Source organism: Mustelus asterias, chromosome 11, assembly GCF_964213995.1.
Source record: "Mustelus asterias chromosome 11, sMusAst1.hap1.1, whole genome shotgun sequence".
Classification (NCBI taxonomy): Eukaryota; Metazoa; Chordata; class Chondrichthyes; order Carcharhiniformes; family Triakidae; genus Mustelus; species Mustelus asterias.
The window spans coordinates 34,426,407-34,447,522 of record NC_135811.1 but is presented as its reverse complement, the minus strand read 5'-3'; the positions used below and the strand labels follow the sequence as shown (position 1 = coordinate 34,447,522).

General features: G+C 41.3%; 1 protein-coding gene across 1 annotated transcript in view; it reads left to right on the top strand.

Moving 5' to 3' along the window:
• Nucleotides 1–21,116, top strand: part of adam12a (ADAM metallopeptidase domain 12a) — a 347,620-nt gene that overhangs the window by 209,295 nt on the left and 117,209 nt on the right. The window contains exons 5-6 of the mRNA XM_078223418.1: nucleotides 7,509–7,585; nucleotides 17,539–17,725. Coding sequence (XP_078079544.1) covers nucleotides 7,509–7,585; nucleotides 17,539–17,725 — 264 coding nt within the window. The remainder of the gene's footprint in view (nucleotides 1–7,508; nucleotides 7,586–17,538; nucleotides 17,726–21,116) is intronic.

The window sequence follows — 21,116 nt, the reverse complement described above, 5'->3', positions numbered from 1 at the left end:
CAAAGAAGTATAACTACTTATAATACATATATACGTTTAGCTATCATTACATAAGTGTATAGGATTGGTGAATCTATGACTCTCTAAAGTGTAGAGATAATCTGCTGGTACACCCAGATCTTGTAATGGTAAGCCTGTCTGGAAGTTTATTTCATTGATTTGTTTTCAAGTATGCCTCACTGTTGCACCTTTGTATGTAATGAGTTCATAGGACCTTGCTTTTGAACAATGCTTGTCACTTCGACCGGTTGCCTTGTGGTTTCTGTGGGATCCTGGATGATAGCTCAATGTCCCAACTGCAAATTTGGCAATTCTGTACCCAGAGTTTTATTGTGCACAATGGTTATCTTCTCTTGCAGCTTTAAAAGTTGCTTGCTAATTTTTGAAAGAGTAGAATGGATAAGATAGGTGAATTGGCATGCACTGGTTTGCCAAATATGAGCTCAGCTGGTGATGGAATAGTTGCACTTAAAGGTGTCACTCTCAGATGTAATATTGTAATGTGTAGATCCTGTTTAGTGTGTCTACGTTTGAGAGTTAGGGATTTTACTGTGCAAATCATTCATGAAGCTAAGCCGTTCGATCTAGGATAATTCAAGGGGTGTGATTGATATTCCACTTCTTATACAGATTCTGAGGCTAACCAATAAATTGCAGACTGTTATCTGTAACAATCTCTCTGGACACACAAAATAAACTAAAAACAGCATTTAAGAGTGTGAGTGACAGTTGTGCTTGACATTGTGCAATTGTTGAAAAATGGGGTGCTTTGCAAAATAGTTGGTGATGATGATGAAGTCCATGCTATGGACATGAAAGATAGATGCAGTTATGTACCAAGAATGAGTAGGAACTTCATGTGGAACCTATGCTGACTTGGCATATGCTCTTTGAGTGCTTCATACTTCCTGACGATGACTTCAATGCTATTGTTCATACTCAGCCAACAATCTGTCTCTATTGTGAGTATTATCATCTGGTTTGTGCCCATGTGTGAGTGATGAAGTTGTTTAAGACTATCGGGCCACAAAGATTTTAATTAAAAATGACTCCCTGCTGGTAAGGCCAAAATGGTGTCATATGTTCATGGACATGTTGAATTGAATCAGACAATCCTTCACTGATGATTTTCCACAGTTTCTGTAGTGTGGAATCTTTTGTCATTACTTCTTGTAGTTGCTGACATTTGCATTACTCAGAATGTGCAATTGATGGACTCGCATTCTCCTGCAAGCGTAATGTTACTACTTTCTTGAAACTGCCAATTGTGTTGAAATATTCTGGACATTTCAATGTTAGGTCATGAACTGAGCCAATTGAAGTCGTTTCTGAGGTTGAGCTGCTCTTAGAGGTCTGACTGATTCCATAGATTGTCACTACTGTGAGGTCACAGCATGCCGGTAGACCCATGGTAGGCCTTTAGTCTTCATGATAGAAAACATTTACGACACCCTGGAGGATTGATTGTATTTGTATTCCAGAATTATGGATCCTGCAAATGGAGTTAGTGAACCATTGTACACCAAACGTTGCACAGTTGTAGGTTTTGGCATGGCCTTCCATATCTGTGAATATGCGTCTTTTAGAATTTGCAGAGGTAGTATATTGCCACTTGTCCTTGTATCAATCTTGGTGAATAATGAATAATTACCAACTTTCTTGAAACAGATAATTCAAATCTTGGCAGATATTTCAGATGAAGAGTCTATATTTTCCACGAGATTGATTGTGTGAAACATGTGCTGATCGTTCTTTGTCTTCTTGTGTACATCATTGTCATTTTCTGGTTTGTCAGTCACCTCGTGTATATATTTCTGACGGGTTACTGGATTGTCATTATATACCCATTGTGTATGGTCTGTTTAGCTCAGTACATAGCTGTTTGTAGTTGTGTCAGCCTTTGCTCTAATGCGCTACCACTGCCAAAGGTCCTTTCTGCCGCATGCCTTGCAGAATTTCTGGAAAGCTGGTCATGTCTTTGGTACATGTAGAAGGCAACATCTTCCACATGTCTGGCTAGGTTTGGGTATTCTAGTAATTGCTTTAACAATTGGAGTTGTCCTTAGGAGCTGTAAGCTTTGTCATAGCTTATTACTAAGGTTCATCCTTGAGTAATTCTTCAGGGCTATACATGTTGGACTTGTAAAGCAGAACTTTCTGGAATTCTGGAAGCAATCACCAACTCAACAGTTCTGTCTTTTAGCTCTGCATTTGAAAAATCACAGTACGTACCCTTTTCTCTGCATCTGCTAACAAATTGGTCTATGGATTCTGTAGGCTGTTGTTAACGTGGTGTGAATGCTAATTGATGAATAAGGGAGTTTACCTTGATTCTAAGCTGGTCTTTGAATGTAGTCCATAACTTTTGTTGATCCTTTAGCTCTTCTGCTGTTAGTCCTGACATGTTCACCCTGTGTAGCCCTTCATTCCTAATTGCTTGGTGAATTTTTATGACTTGTGTATCTGGTTCAGACGCACCTGCATCAAGAAACCAGACCTCTGTATGCTGTTTAAACATTTTGACTTCAGAGAAAACGATCAGCTGAATCCCAATTCAAACTGCAGAATTTTGTGGATATTTTGACAATATCTTTCTGGCCTTCCACTTTGATTCATTCAATATATTGTTCAGAAACTCTCAGAGCTCTGCCCGTTATAATTGTAACTTTCTCCGGCCTGATTTGTATGAGGTTTTTGCTTTTGACTCTCCCTTGCTCGCTCTCAAAATGACCCACACCCTAGTCACCTTTCCCAACTGAGCAAACCCGACACCGGTCCTCTTGACACGCTGGGTGGAATCTTCCTGTCCCACCCGCCATGGGAATTGTAGCAGGCGGGAACGGGCCATGCAAAGGTCCGTTGATCTCAGGCGGGAATTTCCAGCTTGGGATGAGTATAGGTGGAAAATCCCGTCTACTGTATCACTCACTGAACTGGCAGGCTATGCACTGCATTCTCACTACAAGCGATCTCTCTGCTTACCAGCTCTTTATTTGAGCCCTATCTCACCGTGTCTGCCAAGCTATTCAGTGCAATCACCATGCTGTGATTTGGACACTCTCTGACATTGCAAGTCCATTGCAGTCTGACATGAACATTGCCGGGAGCCTCATGCTATGTAACATGATCTAAGACTGTTAAACAAATTGGACTTGTACGTATTCTTGCTGCCACCCTGTTTGGACACTGCTTAACACTATGTTGTGCATTTATTGTGATCTAAAAGCACCAATCACCCATAAAATTGGGTAACCACATGGTGGGTCCATTTATTTAGACTAAACACATAAGAACTTATATACTTGGATAGGAAGCTTGAAGACATCAGAGCTGTGCCTTGTTCTGCTCACAGACTAAAGTAAAACCAAAACCGGATCACGTGACACATCCTTTCCAATGATGGCATGCTGCTATCACTTAAAAGCATATTACAACATTACCACATCTTATCTTTGGTACAGGGGACAAACAATTTTCTCAGTGGATCGATAGGAGGCACTAAGCTGAAAGCTAAGTATCTGTGCAGATACTTCTCCACAGTATCCTGATATTAAATGTTGCCTCCTCTACCATAATGGGGAGACAATGAAGCCAGTTTGCAGCAATTTATCGTTGATTAAAAAAGAAATCCCACCAGCTATTGGCCGGAGTTTTCCAGCCGTTCACACACTGCTGCCACTGCAAGCCAGGATGGAGAATTTGGCACTCAGCCAAATCTCTGTTCACTGCCGTGGGATCAGAGAATCCCACCTGCGTGAACGGCTGGAGAATTCCAGCCATTGTCTTTCCTCTTGCACTCATATTGGTGCATTTGTCTAGGGAAAGATCACTTTGTTTTTCTTTGTGTTGTATGCAATATTTAGGAACATTGTTAGCTATATTAATGATTCTCTCCACAACCAGCATATAGCTGAGGTGACATCTAGGATATTAAAAGACTTAAAACAGATTCCTTGCAGATTAAATTATAACTCTTACAGATCATTTTTGATTAATGTTTCATTAATGAATCTATAAGAATCTCGCATGCAATTTGACATTGATGTGGTAGTCATTACAAGGTTTGACAAATTGAAACATAGATTTAAGCCTTAAATATCCTTATATATTTATCTTTTAATAGCCTCCACTCTGAGTCATAAGCACGTTCTAAGAATAATTTGCTTGTGTTGATCAACTTATTTTTAAAGAAGCATCTGTATTAGTTTTTTTTTAATTTCACCCATTGAACTTCCATTCCATGGTAACACTCATCAGATGCCTGACACAGGACCAAAGCAAAATGATCTGTCAGTTGAGGAGAGACTAAGTTGGTTAGGATTGTATTCATTGGAGTTTAGAAGAGTGAAAGGGCATCGCAGAGAAACTTATAAAATTCTAACAGGATTAGACAGGGTAGATTCAGAAAAAATGTTCCCGATGGTGGGGGGAGTCCAGAACTAGGGGTCATAGTTTGAGGATAAGGGGTAAACCTTTTAGGATTGAGATGAGGAGAAATTTCCTCACCCAGAGAGTGGTGAATGTGTGGAATTCACTACCACAGAAAGTAGTCGAGGTTCGAATGGCCTACTCTTGCTTCCAGTTTCTATCTGTTACTGATGGAGGCTGTAACCAGTTTTTTTTGCCATTTTCCCCCCTCCACAGCAGGAAAAAGCAAATACTAAATGTAATTATTCAGGTAAAAGAAATCTCACCAGAAGAAAATCAATCTTACATCCCTGAAAGAATGAAGGACATTGGGGATTTTCACTGCAACTTTTTTCCATTCTTTCTCTTCCTCTGATGAAGATGTTGACTGTTTGTTGGACGATGGCAATGAACATCAGTCATCTTCACTAGATTTCTCATGAAATGTTTCTCGTGTGTGATACTGAATGTAAAGTGCCTGTCTGAAAACGGGCAGATGAACACCAATGCTGAGACTGATCCTATGGGCTGAATTTTCACTGCGCTAGAATAACTCATACATAATGAAGCTTGGCTGAGAGCTCAGAAATCCCTTAAACTTGTTGAAACAGCTGCACCCCGAGAAAACATTGATTCTTTCACAGCTCAAGCTCTCTGATCAATTTCACAATATTTATTTACACATGATTAAGTGGTTTGAAGGGCCTGTAGTTTTAGAAGAAGAATCATGGAATCACTACAGTGCAGAAGGAGTCCATTCGGCCCATCGAGCCTGCACAGGCAACCCAGGCCCTTTTCCCGTAAACCTTGCTAATCTCCCTGACACCAAGGGCCAATCCACCTAACTCACACATCTTTGGACTGTGGGAGGAAACTGGAGCACCTGGAGGAAACCCATGCAAACATGGGGAGGACGTGTAGACTCTGCACAGATAGTGACCGAGGCTGGAATTGAACTTGGGTCCCTAGCACTGTGAGGCAGCAGTGCCAACCACTGTGCCACCATGCTGCCCTTTTGTTATCAATGCTTTAAAGGATCTACATGATTGACACTTTTATTGCCTTGTATTGAAATGAATTTTTCAGCATGGTAGAAAGTTTTGAATTAAATACTTTTCTACTGCCACATATAGGGTTGATCGGTACACTAAATACTCCATAGAACCAATGAGCACAGAGGTGCTATTGCTTGGCATTCGGAGTATGATAGATCATCGAGGACGAGAGGAGGTGCATAGGTTGACATAAGGAGCCATGGAGTGGATGGAGGACAATGGGTGGCATTGATGGTGTATGGGAGGCGTCTCAGAGGGGTTTGAGTGGTGCAGGACCGTATGTTTTTATTTTAACTGGAACCATGGTCCAAAGCACCACTGCAGGCCTTTTAAACAAGCCACCTTGGCACCTGTGGCTAGCTCTGACCTGTTTCCTGGGTCAACTCAAGCCTGCACCCACCACACAGCAATGAAGATCCAGCCTTTGTGGGCATGTTCTCCAGGGCAGGCTGAGCCAGAAATTCTCTCCACTCCTGCTACCCACATCGAGAATGGAAATTCAGGACTATACCTCCACCCAGTGTCCACTCGCATGTACTTCCAGCAAGGGGCATCGAATAGCAATCACAATCAGACAGTCTGGCTGATTGTCATCTTCTGAACCCAGGGAACTTCGGGCTAATTGATTCTTCCTTATTGTTCATTTGCTGAAATCATCTAATTCCCCACAGACGGCGAATTAAACTAGAACCTGCCAGTTTCGATGGTTCAGCTCCTCACTGTCTGAAGCAACTGAGACATTATGGGACTTCACAGATAAAATTCTACTGGATGCTATGTGGAACAGTTTTATGAGTATCTTTCTGTTCAAATGGATTTGCTGTAAAGTTATGGGAGGAGGAGTTCATTCACACAGCATTGCTTCCGTGAGCTGAATGAATAAGGTCACAGAGGAAGTGAACAGCAGTGCTGTCTATCCCTGGAGAATTGCTGTAAGTTTGTAGAGCACCACAAACAAATTTCTCCCCCTATATGGTTTTCCAGTGATCAATGCAGATGCCTCTAACATTTCAGTCAAAAATATGCTTCAAATGAAAGGCCAAAGGAACAGATCCATTTCCTGTTGAAAGACAGGTCATGTAAATCAATAAGTTTAGACTTTAGGGGGGTGAAATTGGTCTATCCCAGCACTGGGAAATGGGTTTCTTTCAAATTGGCTGCCTGTTAAACACTGTGCCAGTTTTATTTCCAATTGAGTTTTAAGTTTAAGTTTATTTATTAGTGTCACAAGTAGGCTTACATTAATACCGCAATGAAGTTACTGTGAAAATCGCCTAGTTGCCACACTCCGGAGCCTGTTCGGGTACATTGAGGGAGAATTTAGCATGGCCAACACACCTAACCACCATGTCTTTCGGACTGTGGGAGGAAACCGGAGCCCCCGGAGGAAACCCACGCAGACACGGGGAGAACGTGCAGACTCCACAAAGACAGTGACTCAAGCTGAGAATCGAACCTGGGTCCCTGGCGCTGTGAGGCAGCAGTGTTAACCACTGTGCCACCGTGCCACCCTGACTTGTATTCAGTGTAAGGGAATATTTAACTCAATGCATATGAATTCCTGTCAAAGAAGCTGCTTTGAACACGGGATACTTCCTGTGGATGGTATAGGATTCATGTTTCTCTTTTAAAAATGAGTGCACTTTATTTTATAATCGGAATGGCAGAGGATTTCAGGTGATGCTTAAAATATGCAGTGTTCCTGTGGTCCTGTGAAACTTGGTCCAACAGATGTTCAATATCTTAATTTATTATTTTAAATATAACCACAAACACAGAATATTTTTACTTTACTGAAGACCTCAGATTTTTGATGGAATATATTTTGTCTAGCAAATTAAGAAAAGCATTGAAGGAGGTTTTGCGGGTTGTTGTAACTAAAGGATCCTGTATTGTAGTCAAACAGCAACTCATATTCCTATATTTTCACAGATATTATTTCCAGTTTAACCAGCATTCGCAATAGCATTGCACATCATCATTGGGATACTGAAACTCTTGCATGAGAAAAAATACAGTTCATGTTATGCAATATTTTCCTTTAAGGGTCACTGCTACTACCATGGTCACGTGCAAGGATATTCTCAATCTACTGTCAGCCTCAGCACTTGTTCTGGTCTCAGGTATGAATTAAACCCTTTTCAATTTGCAATGCTTATATAGGAATGGGGCCATTTCTGCTTTGGGTGCATGTGCTAAGTTGATCACCATTAACCCTGATTATCACCACATTCCTAACTAAAAATCTGTTTGTAGGAATCCTGTTTTATTTCTAGGCCTTTTGGTTTGATTAGCCAGGGATAGAGTTAGGTCAAAAGAGCAAGAAACCGACCTACTCCGCGATACATAAGGGACTGTCCTCCTTATTTTCACTCCCCACTGAAGAGAGATGCCTGAACTTCACATTGTGCCTCGCTAAAACAATGAGATGAGCGCCGGAATTTTACCATCCCGCCCACCACAGGAATCAGAGCAGGCGAGGGGCAGATAATGGGAAGGTCTGTTGACCTCAGGCGGGATTTTACACTTTCAGGATGAGCGAGGTCGTAAAATCCCGCCCATGATCTTGAATTCATTGGACTGTGAACTGAAGCGGTCATCCTGATATTTCAAATTTTTTTTCAAGTTTGTCTTTTATTTTGACTTTTATTTTCCGTGTGGTTTCATGTTTCAATGGAGAGTTGAATCTAATTTTCAAAACTTGTTTAATTTTTGAAGTTCAAGGTGTTGAAGGAGAGCTGAAGATTTGTTTATATATATTGTATATATATATGTCTGCTTTGTACTTCTCGTGCACTTGCTGTGATGGTAAGCTGCAGTTAGTGTCAATAGCAATAGAACTCATATTTGGTGCTAGTGAAATTGGTTTTATATTTCCATATTCATGTACTTGGAGTAAAGTTTGGAGCCGAAGGGTTACATTGTGAGGAATTGGGTCTTGAATCACCCAGGAAAGAAAAGCAAACTCAACAAGGTGACTTGAACTTAGTGCTGAATTCAAACAGAACCCATTGTGGCTGGTTCAGTTACGTCTTAACCCACTGTGTGAGAGACACAAGTTGATGCAGTTGACATAAACACTCTTAAAGGATGGATAAGGTCTGTTTAAGTGTGATCTGAATTTTTTTAAATCCCCCACCCTTTAAACATGAAAAAAACAGGCTGCAAGCTGTGAGAGATAAAAAAAACCTTTGCTGGACTGCTTTGATTGGCAGCCAATTTGGTGTAAATTAGAAAAAGAATCATTGTGTCATGCAATTTCAGTTGAGTTATTTGTTAATATTTTCCCAAGGGCTAATATTATGCCATTATGAATGATTGACTGAGTTTCAAAAGATACAGTTATCTCAGCAGTAGGTTCTAAGTTCATAGAACTCCAACAGTGCAGAAGGAGGCCATTCAGCCCATCGAGCCTGCACTGACCATAATCCCACCCGGGCCCTATTCCCATAACCCCACATATTTACCCTACTAATCCCCGTGATACTATGGTCAATTTATCATGGCCAATCAACCTAACCCACACATATTTGGACTGTGGGACGAAACCGGAGCGTCCGGCGGAAACCCACGCAGACATGGGGAGAGTGTGCAAACCTCACACAGACAATCACCTGAGGCTGGAATTGAACCCGGGTCCTTGGCACTGTGAGGCACAGTGCTAACCACTGTGCCATGCCACAGTTTGATTGACAGTTTAAAGACCCTATGAAATGATAAGTTGTCTTTGATGTAGGGACTGAACATAACTATGTTTGTTTTTGTGAGAGGTTAACCACTTCAGATTTAAAGTTTGAATGGGTTTCATAAATGGCAGTTTTTTTTCACTATTAAGCGTGTCGGTGTGAGAGCTGTATTTGATTGTGAGGATTTCTTTTCCATTTCCACATGGCACCATGAGACGGAAGGACTGATTAGGGACAGTCAGCATTGCTTTGTGAGTGGAAAATCACGTCTCACAAATTTGATTGAGTTTTTTGAAGAGGTAACCAAGAAGGTAGATGAGGGCAGTGCAGTTGATGTTGTCTACATGGACTTTAGCAAGGCCTTTGACAAGGTACCGCATGGTGGGTTGTTGCATAAGGTTAAATCTCACGGGATCCAGGGTGAGGTAACTAAATGGATACAAAATTGGCTTGATGACAGAAGCCAGAGGGTGGTTGTGGAGGATTGTTTTTCAAACTGGAGGCCTGTGACCAGCGGTGTGCCTCAGGGATCGGTGCTGGGTCCATTGTTATTTGACATTTATATTAATGATTTGGATGAGAATATAGGAGGCATGGATAGGAAGTTTGCAGATGACACCAAGATTTGTGGCATAGTGGGCAGTGAAGAAGGTTATCTCGGATTGCAACGGGATCTTGATCAATTGGGCCAGTGGGCTGACGAATGGCAGATAGAGTTTAATTTAGATAAATGCGAGGTGATGCATTTTGGTAGATTGAACCAGGGTAGGACTTACTCAGTTAATGGTAGGGCGTTGGGAAGAGTTATAGAACAAAGAGATCTAGGGGCACAGGTTCATAGCTCCTTGAAAGTGGAGTCACAGGTGGACAGAGTGGTGAAGAAGGCATTCGGCATGCTTGGTTTTATTGGTCAGAACATTGAATACAGGAGTTGGGACGTCTTGTTGAATTTGTACAAGGCATTGGTAAGGCCACACTTGGAATACTGTGTACAGTTCTGGTCACCCTATTATAGAAAGGATATTATTAAACTAGAAAGAGTGCAGAAGAGATTTACTAGGATGCTACGGGGACTTGATAGATTGAGTCATAAGGAGAGGTTGGATAGACTGAGACTTTTTTCTCTGGAGCATAGAAGGCTGAGGGGTGATCTTATAAAGGTCTATAAAATAATGAGGGGCATAGATCAGCTAGAAAGTCAATATCTTTCCCCAAAGGTAGGGGAGTCTAAAACTGGAGGGCATAGGTTTAAGGTGAAAGGGGAGAGATACAAAAGGATCCAGAAGGGCATTTTTTTCACACAGAAGGTGGTGAGTGTCTGGAACGAGCTGCCAGAGGTAGTAGTAGAGGAGGGTACAGTTTTGTCTTTTAAAAAGCGTTTGGACAGTCATGTGGGTAAGATGCGTATAGAGGGATATGGGCTAAATGTGGACAGTTGGGACTGGCTTAGGGGTTAAAAAAAAAGGGCGGCATGGACAAGTTGGGCCGAAGGGCCTGTTTCCATGCTGTAAACCTCTATGACCTGAAGTCTAACCATGGTGGATACTGGGTGATTGGTTATGGAGGTGGCAATGGGGCATGAGGGGCATAGAAGTGGGTGGGGGACATAAATTTGCAGGGGAGGTGACCTGACGTATGAGGGGACATGGGATTGGGTGAGGGCATGAGTTGGCATGGAGATGACATGAGGGGCCATGGGAGGGTGAGATGATGTGTGGTGAGGACTAGGGGGCCCAGTGACTTTGAAAACAACTGTGACAAAGTCCCAGAGAATCGAAGCAGGCCTTCTAACCAGCCCACTTGGGCCATACCCAGCCCATGCCACCTAGCATCTGCTTCTGAGGTTGGTGGACCTGATTTGATTCCGCCATACCTGCCAGGACGGAAAACTACATCTAACGGGAGGCCCTTTAAGCCAAGGTGGAACTGCTGAGTCGGGGAATTTCCCGACTGGACCTACTTACCTCAGAAGCAAAAATCCGGCCCTTACTGTTCTTTCTGTCCAGTGAGGCTTTATCATTAAAATACACTCTCACTTTGCTGTTTTTGAAACAAATGGAAACAGTTGTGCACTGTTCAAAATCAGCCCATGTTGTATTTTTTTATTGACCATTGCACTAAAATATAAATAACATTATACAAAAAACATGTGCAAAAGATCTACTGCACGGAAATGCCTTGTTTTATTCTACAGACCTGTTCAAGATCAAAGAAATTTTTATAGTTTACCAAACAAATCTGTTCTACATCATATTTGTTTGTGACATTCAAAAAGTAAATGCAATGCAGAGTGGCCCAACACATGGAAGATGTTCTGATACAATCCTCAGACCCTTTTTGTTTTATTCATGAATGGGATTTGGACGTTGTGGGTTAGGTCAGTGTTTATTGCCCATCCCTAATTTCCCTTGAGAAAATGGTGGGTGAGCCTGTTCTTGAACTGCTGCAGTTCATGTGTTGTAGGTACAGCCACAGTGCTGCTAGGAATTCCAGGATTCTGACCCAGTGACGGTGGAGGAAGGTATAATACTATAATAGAATCATAGACGTATCATATAATCCTACAGAGCAGGAGGCCATTCGGCCCATCGAGTCTGCACCAACCCACAATCCCACCCAGGCCCTAACACCATAACCCTAGCTTTGCCATGACACGAAGGGGCAATTTAGTATGGCCAATCCACCTAACCCACACAGCTTTGGACTGTGGGAGGAAATTGGAGCACCCGGAGGAAACCCACGCAGACACGGGAAGAATGTGCAAACTCCACACAGACAGTGACCCAAGCTGAGAATTGAACCCGTATCCCTGGCACTGTGAGGCTGCAGTGCTAACCATTGTGCCGCCATGCCGCCTATGATAAGGTATTAAAAGGACCACAAACTTCTCCAATTATTTTTTCATGTGCACTTGTATTAATGCTACCAACCATATTTTGCAACTAACTGCACCAAAGCTAGTGTAAAACTACTGATATTCAGCTCTAAACATTATCTGCACAGTGCTCTGTCCAGCGACTAGAACTGATCTCAGTGATAATGGAGCTCTAAAAATGCTCCACTCTCCAGGGAGCTTTTCAAGTATATTTTGAAAGTGAGAGAAGATGTATTGCTTCTCTCTTACTGTGACAGGAATTTGAAGTAAATTTTCAGATTGGCCAAGATGTCCAGTGCACCTACTTGGGACATGGAAATGTGAGTTTGCATCATGCTGGATTAGCTGAACTTGTTGCAAAGTCCAAGCTTTGCGAGGCTCTCAACTCGGGCTCTCAACTCGGCTGACCTGATTCCTAAATTATACTACCAATTTTGCACTGATCCAATAGAAGGAGTATCATTACATCCTAATAATAAATGAATTAACACCGGTCTAACTAAGGCTACCCAGAATATATTGCCCAGAGGAACATTATCCTTCTAACTTTACCTGCATTAACAAAAGCTTGTTAATCAAGTCTTTGCACTAACACTACTTACACTGATAGTCAATAGTTAACTTTTCAATCATCCGGGCTACCTCCTTTGTGATCATTTATGGCAACACACTTGTATTTAATAGTTCTTATTTCACAACAGATCGGTTTATTAAATTAGTTTGGTATTGACTACAAGTTTAATGAGTTAAGTTACTGATGGTCACCACTGTTATGATCAACCAGCAATTAACTGATGGAACTACGCCACAGAATTTCACAATGCTCAACAAAAACAAACTTTGTATATGTAAAAGAAGTAAACAAAGTGAGCTCTATTAACTTAACAAAGACTTATGCTATAAATTCAGTTCTGCTTTTTACTTCCCCCTCAAGAATTCCCTAATTTTACGAAATCTTTGAGCTTCATTTATTTTTCCTGGGAGCAACTCAAAAGTATATCACCAGGAATATTTCAGGAATCCCCTATGATTTCTCTTCAGCATTCCAGTTATTCACCAAGGTACAGGATTTCATTAGGGTTCCTTCCATAGAATCTATGGTGCAGAAGGAGGCCATTTGGCCCATCGAGCCTGCACTGACAACAATCCCACCCAGGTCCTATCCCTGTAACCCCATTTATTTACTCTCCTAATCCCCCTGACACCTCAGGGCAATTTTGCATGGCCAATCAATCCAGCCCGCACATCTTTGGACTGTGGGAGGAAACCAGAGCATCCGGAGGAAACCCACGCAGACACGGGGAGAATGTGCAAACTCCACACAGACAGTGACCCAAGCCGGGAATTGAACCCGTGTCCCTGGCGCTGTGAGGCAGCAATGCTAACCACTGTGCTACCGTGCCGCCCCATTAACCTCTGGCTAAGTAATCCTCCAATTTCTTCACCGACCTCATGACTCTGGATTCACAGCTCCAGTATGGGCCTCCCTGTGACCTCTGCGATTGAATGGCTGGCAACTGAACTTTTGCACAAGTGTAATTATAGTGCTGAAAGAAAGTCAAAGTAATGCTGTTCCATGTAGCAAATAATCAAAAGGTCAACAACAACCTCATGATACTGGTAACTCAAGAACAACTCTTGTGAAAACAAGTAGTCAGTCAGGCTTCATACTTTCAGGGAGAAACAGACCTAATATTTCAGGTCAGAACTGATAAAAGGTCATCTAAAGGTCCTGCTGCTGGGAGCAGGAGTGTGACCTGACCTCCGTACCATTGGGCTATGGTACCCTGAGATGGCATTTGTTCAATGGCAGCTGATTAAAGGATCTCCGTCCAATTGAGTACAGCAGCACCCCCCCCCCCCCCCCCTCCCACCACAGCTGCTGGCCCAATTAGAGTGCCAAGAGCTCGAAAACCTCAGCAATGCCACCACTTGAAGGATGAAGAAGAGGCGGTCCTGAGGAGAAGGTAAGTTTGGTGTAGGGCCAGGCAGGCAAACAAGAGAAAGGCAAAGCAAAGTGAAACTGTGATTTTCATATTCAAAAAAAGGTTTTGGAGAACAGTGGAGGGATGGATTGTTCGAGTTGTTCTGTATGGCCAAGTCGTTATTATGTTCAGAAAGAACATGATGACAAGAGTGTAACTTTTTTGCTTCACTGCCTGAGCAATGCTCCATCAGAATAGATCATCGACGTGTTGCGAATCTGCATGATGACAATCTGCGTGTTCCATTGCCTTTGATAGAAGGGAAACCAGGAGAGTTATACAATGGACTGGAGATCTGGGCCACGATTCTCCCATACCGCTGCGCTGATTTTTGTAGTGCAGCGGGCCAGGAAATTCTCGTGTTGGCCTCTTCATGGGGTTTGCGCTTGCATTCCTGCCGCTATAGCGTCTCCCAATGCCAGATTTCCGGCGACGCCAGCTCTGCGATGGAAATCAGTGGGGAGGTGTAGAAATCATTTAAATAGTTGTTTGAATCTCTTTTAAATGTGATTAGCAGGCTCAGGACTGAAATCTCTGGGCCCGCTAGCACCTCTCCCCACCCCCCCCCCCCCCCCTACCTTTCCCCGGCCAGAGTGGTTCACTCCAGCGGGGATTACAGTAGCTCCCCACTTTCGGGGAACTAGCAGTCCGACCATGCTGGAGTAAAGGGGGGTTATTGCGGCCCCCAGAGGTTTGGGCAGTGGGGGGTGCCCCAGGCATTGGCACCCTGGCAGTGCCAGCTTATGCCCCCGGCACTGTCCAGTGGGGCATGCTAGTGACCTGTGCAGTGCACAGGGTGTGGGAGATTCCTCTCTGAATTCAACACTTGGAGGTTTTTTTGGGAGAATTCCAGCCCTGTTCTGTCAGAACCACCACCCAAACAATAAAGAAGGAAATTTACCCACATATCTTTATACGCGGTGCATAGAACAATTCCTCTCCCCAAATGATTAAAATCTAAAGGCTTGAATTAAGCCAGTCATTTTCCCATGACATTCCAGAATAAATGGTAGTAGTTATCTCGTTGAACATTGTCTTTTCACATGTGCCACGATGTGGCTGATGGAAGTGTCTTCGAAGAGTTAATGGGTTTCAACAGAGTGAGTGAGAAGAATGAAGATTGATGAGGATAGAGTTATTATTCAGCATTCTTTGAGTTTCTCTTTTGCTTCTGCTCCATGGCAACCTCTTGATAATGACATCAGCATTCATTATTGGAAGAAAAATATCCAAAAGTGTAGAGATTTGTAAATCTGAAGCCTTAGATTCACCTCATTGCTCGAGTTTAATCTGTACTCCAAAAAAACAAAACTACAATTGCTGGAAATCTGAAGCAAAAACAGGAAATGCTGGAAATGCATGGCAGATCAGTCTACGCCTGCGGAGAAGAGACAGTCAGCATTTGAAACATGTATCCATCTTCAGAGCTTTAAGATAAGAGATGAACAAGCATATAAATAGAAAAGGGAAAATAGGAGAGAAAAACACAGGTTTGGTGGGGACGAATCAGTGGGTGCACCTTCAGTTTCGATTTCAAGCCTGATGCCTATTTTTTCCATGTTTTCAATCCCATCCATTGCCTGATCTTTTCCATTGTGTTAGCCTTTCGGATGTTATTGTCTCCCTGTTTATTTCCTCTCCCCTCCTTCTTTTCATATTCTATTAATCTCTTAGTTTTCAGAAGGGAACAAGTCCACGACCTGGACTGTTCTCCCCACAGATACTGGCCGTTAATTTTCAGTTTTTCTTACTTCTCATCTGGGTCATTGGACAGAATTCCTCTGCAATAGCGGGAAGAGGGGAGAAAAACAATGAGATCAGTTTTGTTCAAAAGTGCACTCATTAGCCAATTCCAAAGCGACACCTAATGAGTGATTATGAAAAATCTACAGCACACCCTCCTGGAGAGAGGGCAGAAAATATATAATGGGCAACACTGTGCCATTATGACATATTAGCAGCAAAGGAGATACCTGTGAACCGCCCTGTCTATAAAATAAAGGCACAGTAAGAAGTCTCACAACACTAGGTTAAAGTCCAACAGGTTTATTTGATAGCACAAGCCATTAGCTTTCAGAGCGCTGCTCCTTCATCAGGTTGAAGCAACATATGATGCAATTCAGTATTATGGTCCAACATGCATCACTGGATGGCACATTGGTCGGGTGCCTGTGAGACATTGCATCACTGGCTGAGAGGCTGTTTCCATTGTATGTACAAGAAAGCAGGGTAGTTACAATGTCCAAATGGGATAAAATCTAGACAAGGATTCCATCAGTCTAACACACCTCACTAGAAACGACAAAAAGATTCCATGAAAAGGAAATTTCAAAAATATCCTGACAATATCTGCAGGACAAATCGAGTTTCCTTCTGTGTTTCAATCGCCGTTGCTTTTTAATTGCCTCAGTAGCATGTTGCTTAACAAAATTGCATGCAAAAAGCTGGGAATGAATCTGTCTCATTGGTAATTCCCATTTAATTTTTAACATCCAAATATATTAACTCTCTGAACAGAAAAAAAAATCATTAGATTGCTACTTCATACAAAGAAAAATCTCTCTGTGGGGTCATGTCATGATGGAGTTATGTATTTGAAGAAATCAAAAGAAGGTTTCATGGCGATGTGAAACTTGAACCAATGTTAACTTGTGATGAGTGTCGGAAAGTACTGACACATGAAATACAAGCAGGCAGTTTATGTTGGCACTTTCCTCACTGCTGACCATGGTGCATTGCATCAAATCAATTCAAGCCCTCAAATAGTTGGAAAATACAAAAGCTCTTTTATGCTTTATGGTTTCCTGAAATTTGTTGATTTATTGAATTTAATTGGGTTCTCACTAAGGATAAATTGCTATGAAATTAGAAAGTGCTGTGGCAAATATTTCAGTCACTATAACAGATATTAAATACTTAACATTTTTTTTACCCTCAGTGAATCTCTGGCAAAAAAATCAACCTCAAGATTGCTGAGTTTTTTTCAGTTTATACAGACACCAAAAACATGAAAAAATGTAGTGGATTCTGTTAAAATTATCAGACAAGTTCCTGGTAATTCATAAATGTATTTTAATTTAGATTTTAATACTGAATAATTAATTTCTGTACAAAAGCTTTAAATTGCAACAGTAGCTAACTTTTTATTGCATTTTTAACATAGAAAAGGATTCCCCTTAGGTGCTTCATTGAAGCATAATCAAACAAAAATGGATGCCACAGTAAAGAGGGAGATATTAGATGGGAAGATCACAAACTTTATAACAAGTTGTGTTTTCAGGAAGGTCTTATAGAAGAGAATGTGCTTCTACTAGGTAGAATTCTATCATCAATGGTGGGAGGAATGCAAAAAACATGAGAATCAGAGTAAGAAAGAGTTCTTGGGGGAAGGAGGTATTTTTAGAACCAGAGGAAGCTACAAAAATAGTGTGAGTTGACATTATGAAGGTACTTAATTGTGTGTGAAAATTTTAAGTTGAATGATTGGAAGCTGATTCTTCTGAACAAATTTCTCTGTTTCTTTTTGATAGGGGATTTGTTTCATTTGAAAATAAAAGTTATATATTAGAACCCATTGAAGGTGCTACCGATAACACACACTTGATCTACAGAGCAGAAAATCTTCAGGGAAATGTGGGTGCTTGTGGACATAACTTTGGAACATCAGATACCACTATGGACAGCATTGTTGAGTCCTTGCAGAGGTCTTCTACGAGGGTAGGTTAATTACATTTGTTTAAGGCAATAAAATATGGCAAACAGTGTGTGGCCAAGTAGCAATGGTGTTTTAAGAAGCTTTCTGAAAAGAACTTCCTCATATAATTATCTTGCAATAAATCTGTTATCACTTGCTCTTCAGATTCCTAACAGATTTAAGTTACATGACTCTTTATCCTGGCAATTGGCCTCCGTAATGGTCCATCTTCCAGTATGAAAGATATGACCAGACATCGGGAGGTTAGAGTTGAATGTTTTTCTTTTCATACAAAGCAATATTTTAAAAAAATGATAGGATAAACACAATTTTTAAAAAAACATAAGTGGCCAAGGGTCTTCTTCCAGTTAGTGCAAAACTAGCATTTGGAAAGTGATAGGGCACTGCAGCACGTTGCTAGTTAGGTCAACAGGCAGCAGCAGATGAGGAGAACATTTTGTGCCTGGCAGCGTTCTGCAGTGTCATGGGTTCATTGCTCAACATCACAAGAAAAACATTCAATCTGCAATCCCACACTTGCTTCCCATCACCCGTTTCTCCTTGACCTAATTTACAGTCGGGACATGAAGACTTCCCCGAGTTAAAAATTGCCAGAAGGCACAAAAAAAGTATGAAAATTAATAAAATAAAATCATGTATTTCACATTAAACCATAAATATCTCACAGCTGGCTCTTGATGGGAGTTAAGCTTAGGAACCTCTTTTTCAAGTTCGACAATGTTAGCCAAAGTGAGGAACATGCATGTACTTATGAATCAAAATGACTGTGTGGGCTAGTTAGGCAGAATTTGTTCTTGACAGTGATAATTAACACATATTTCAAGTATATTACATGTAAAAATAGTTGCCAAAAGAAGCACATGTTGTAGAAATTTTTAAAAAAGCACATTTGTCTAAATCTTTTTACATTCTCAGGTCTAGACGTCTCAAAGTACTTCACACCAAGGAGTTACTTTTGGAGGTGTAGACGCTGTTGTTTTGTAAGCAAATAAAATTGGTTGTGTGGAGGGAGGCTGTAATCAGCACATAGGTTAAATGACTAGTTATTTTATCCATTTGTGGGACATGGACATCGCTGGCTGGCCAGCATTTATTGCCCATCCCTAGTTGCCCTTGGAGAGCAGTTGAGAGTCAACCACATTGCTGTGGCCCTGGAGTCACATGTAGGCCAGACCAGGTAAGGATGGCAGAAAGACATTCATGAATCAGATGGGTTTTTCTGACAATCGACAATGGTTTTATGGTCATCAGTTGATTCTTAATCCCAGATCTTTTTGTTGAATTCAAATTCCACCACTTGATGTGGCAGGATTCAAATCCGTGTCCCCAGAACATTAGCTGAGTTCCTGGATTAATAGTCTAGCGATAATACCACTGGGCCTTTACCTCCCTTAGTTAATTATGTTGGTTTGGGAGGAGGGTGAGTGGCCATGATACTGGGATGATTCCATGCTCAATCCAGATAGGGTCTTGGAATCTTCTACATGCACACGAACAGGCAGATGAAACCTCTGTTTAGTATCTGAGAGACAGAAAACCCATGGACTGAAGTGCTGATCTAGATTACAATTACTTACTTAAGTCTAGGAATAAAGCCTGAATCCTGACCATCTGACTCGGAGACTAGAGAACTACGAACTGCTGTTAGAAATTGAATTCAAAACTAACCTTTTTCTTATAGTGACTGCTTTTAAACAATTGCACAAAAGTTTTTTTTATCTGATGAATACTGCGAATCACAGAATGAATGCGTAGTTGTTAATGTAACAGCCACACACTGAAAGAACTCCCCAGTAATCTTGAATTGTGCTATTCACAGACTCTTGTAAATCGGTTACGAAGAAACAAAAACAATTATATGTTTTAAATCAGATAAGATTGCAAATCTCTTGTTTGTTACCTTTGCTTTTGAAATGTTTGACATGATTGTGACAGCATGATGGATTTGGAGCCTAATCAAGTAATCTAACTGACTGTCTGTCTCTGCCCTTAACTGGGAAAAAAATTAGATGGCAGTGTCCAATTGTGTTGGGGTTGTAAGATAATAAACATCTCCTAAGCAATCTTGACATTTAAATTGGGACATTTATCACAAGTAGACTCTGTATTACTGAATGCCATTACAGATATAAATGCTTGGTTTTACGACTACCAAGGCCCAGAAACATGTGTCTGTTTGGCTAATACCATATTTTTAACTTTGTCATTTGCAAAATAGAACTATTGTTTTATTACATGTTCGATGTACATTTTTAGCAGCTTCACTTCTGGGAAAAAATCAAAAGGAACTATTTAAATGTAACTGACAGGAAGATGTGGGAAAAAAAAGGAAACCCTGCAAACAATAAAAATCCAAGTTTTGAAAGTATGTGCCTAATTTTCACATATTTTGTACGCAATGGGAGAATATTTCCACAGAGAGGGAAAGGGCTCTGAACATCCTACTACTGCGAGATTCCTATGTTGACATTATGAACATACCAGGTGAATACCAGAAATGTCAACATATGAGGCTTTTTATTAGAAGCGTTAATAAAATAGTTTGACCTCATGATTAAAGGGAAATTGAACCCAATGTGTGGTAGGCATCATAGACCCTGATGAGGGCCACATGTTTTAAATCTGCAGATTGTCCAATTTCCCAGCATTTGGCACCCTCGGATTATCATCTGGCGACAAAATGCTGCTGTGTCTCCAAAGCAATTAGTGACTTTGCCGTGTAAGCGGAAAATGTTCCAGTTCCCACTTGTTGTTACTATATAGAAGAAATGTACAGAAGGAGCATTTTCATAGAACTACACTTCTCAAACATGTATTAACAACAACTATAATAGCACCTTTAGTGTAGAAAAATGTCTCAAAGCACTTCACAGAAGCATAATCAAGCAAAGATTTACCCAGAATCAAAGATGTGGCAATGCCGGTGTTGGACTGGGGTGGGCACAGTCTGAAGTCTCTCAGTACCAGGTTAAAGTCCAACAGGTTTAATTGGTATCACGAGCTTGCAGAGCGTTGCTTCTTCATCAGGTGAGTGAAGGAGCAGCACTCTGAAAGCTCGTGATATCAGGGATCGACAGCCAGCGTAGAACACTGATTTCCACATTTAAGTAGCCGTATATCCATTTCAAACTGCTTGCCCATTTGGTACATCAGATGGGCCTTCGGCATTAATGGGCCAGCTGACGTTACCGTCCCGTCAGATTTTCAGTTGCTGCCCGCTTGCTTTTCAGGTGAAACGGAATGTTGAAACTTGCCTCCATTTTGTTTTAGATTAGTTTGGTGAGACAATAATTAGCAAACAAAAATCTGTGCTACATTGTCAACAAAATGTACCAGATTAGGTCACTTTCACGTCATTAAGGATCTCAATCTTTATGTGTAAGCACAATTTAA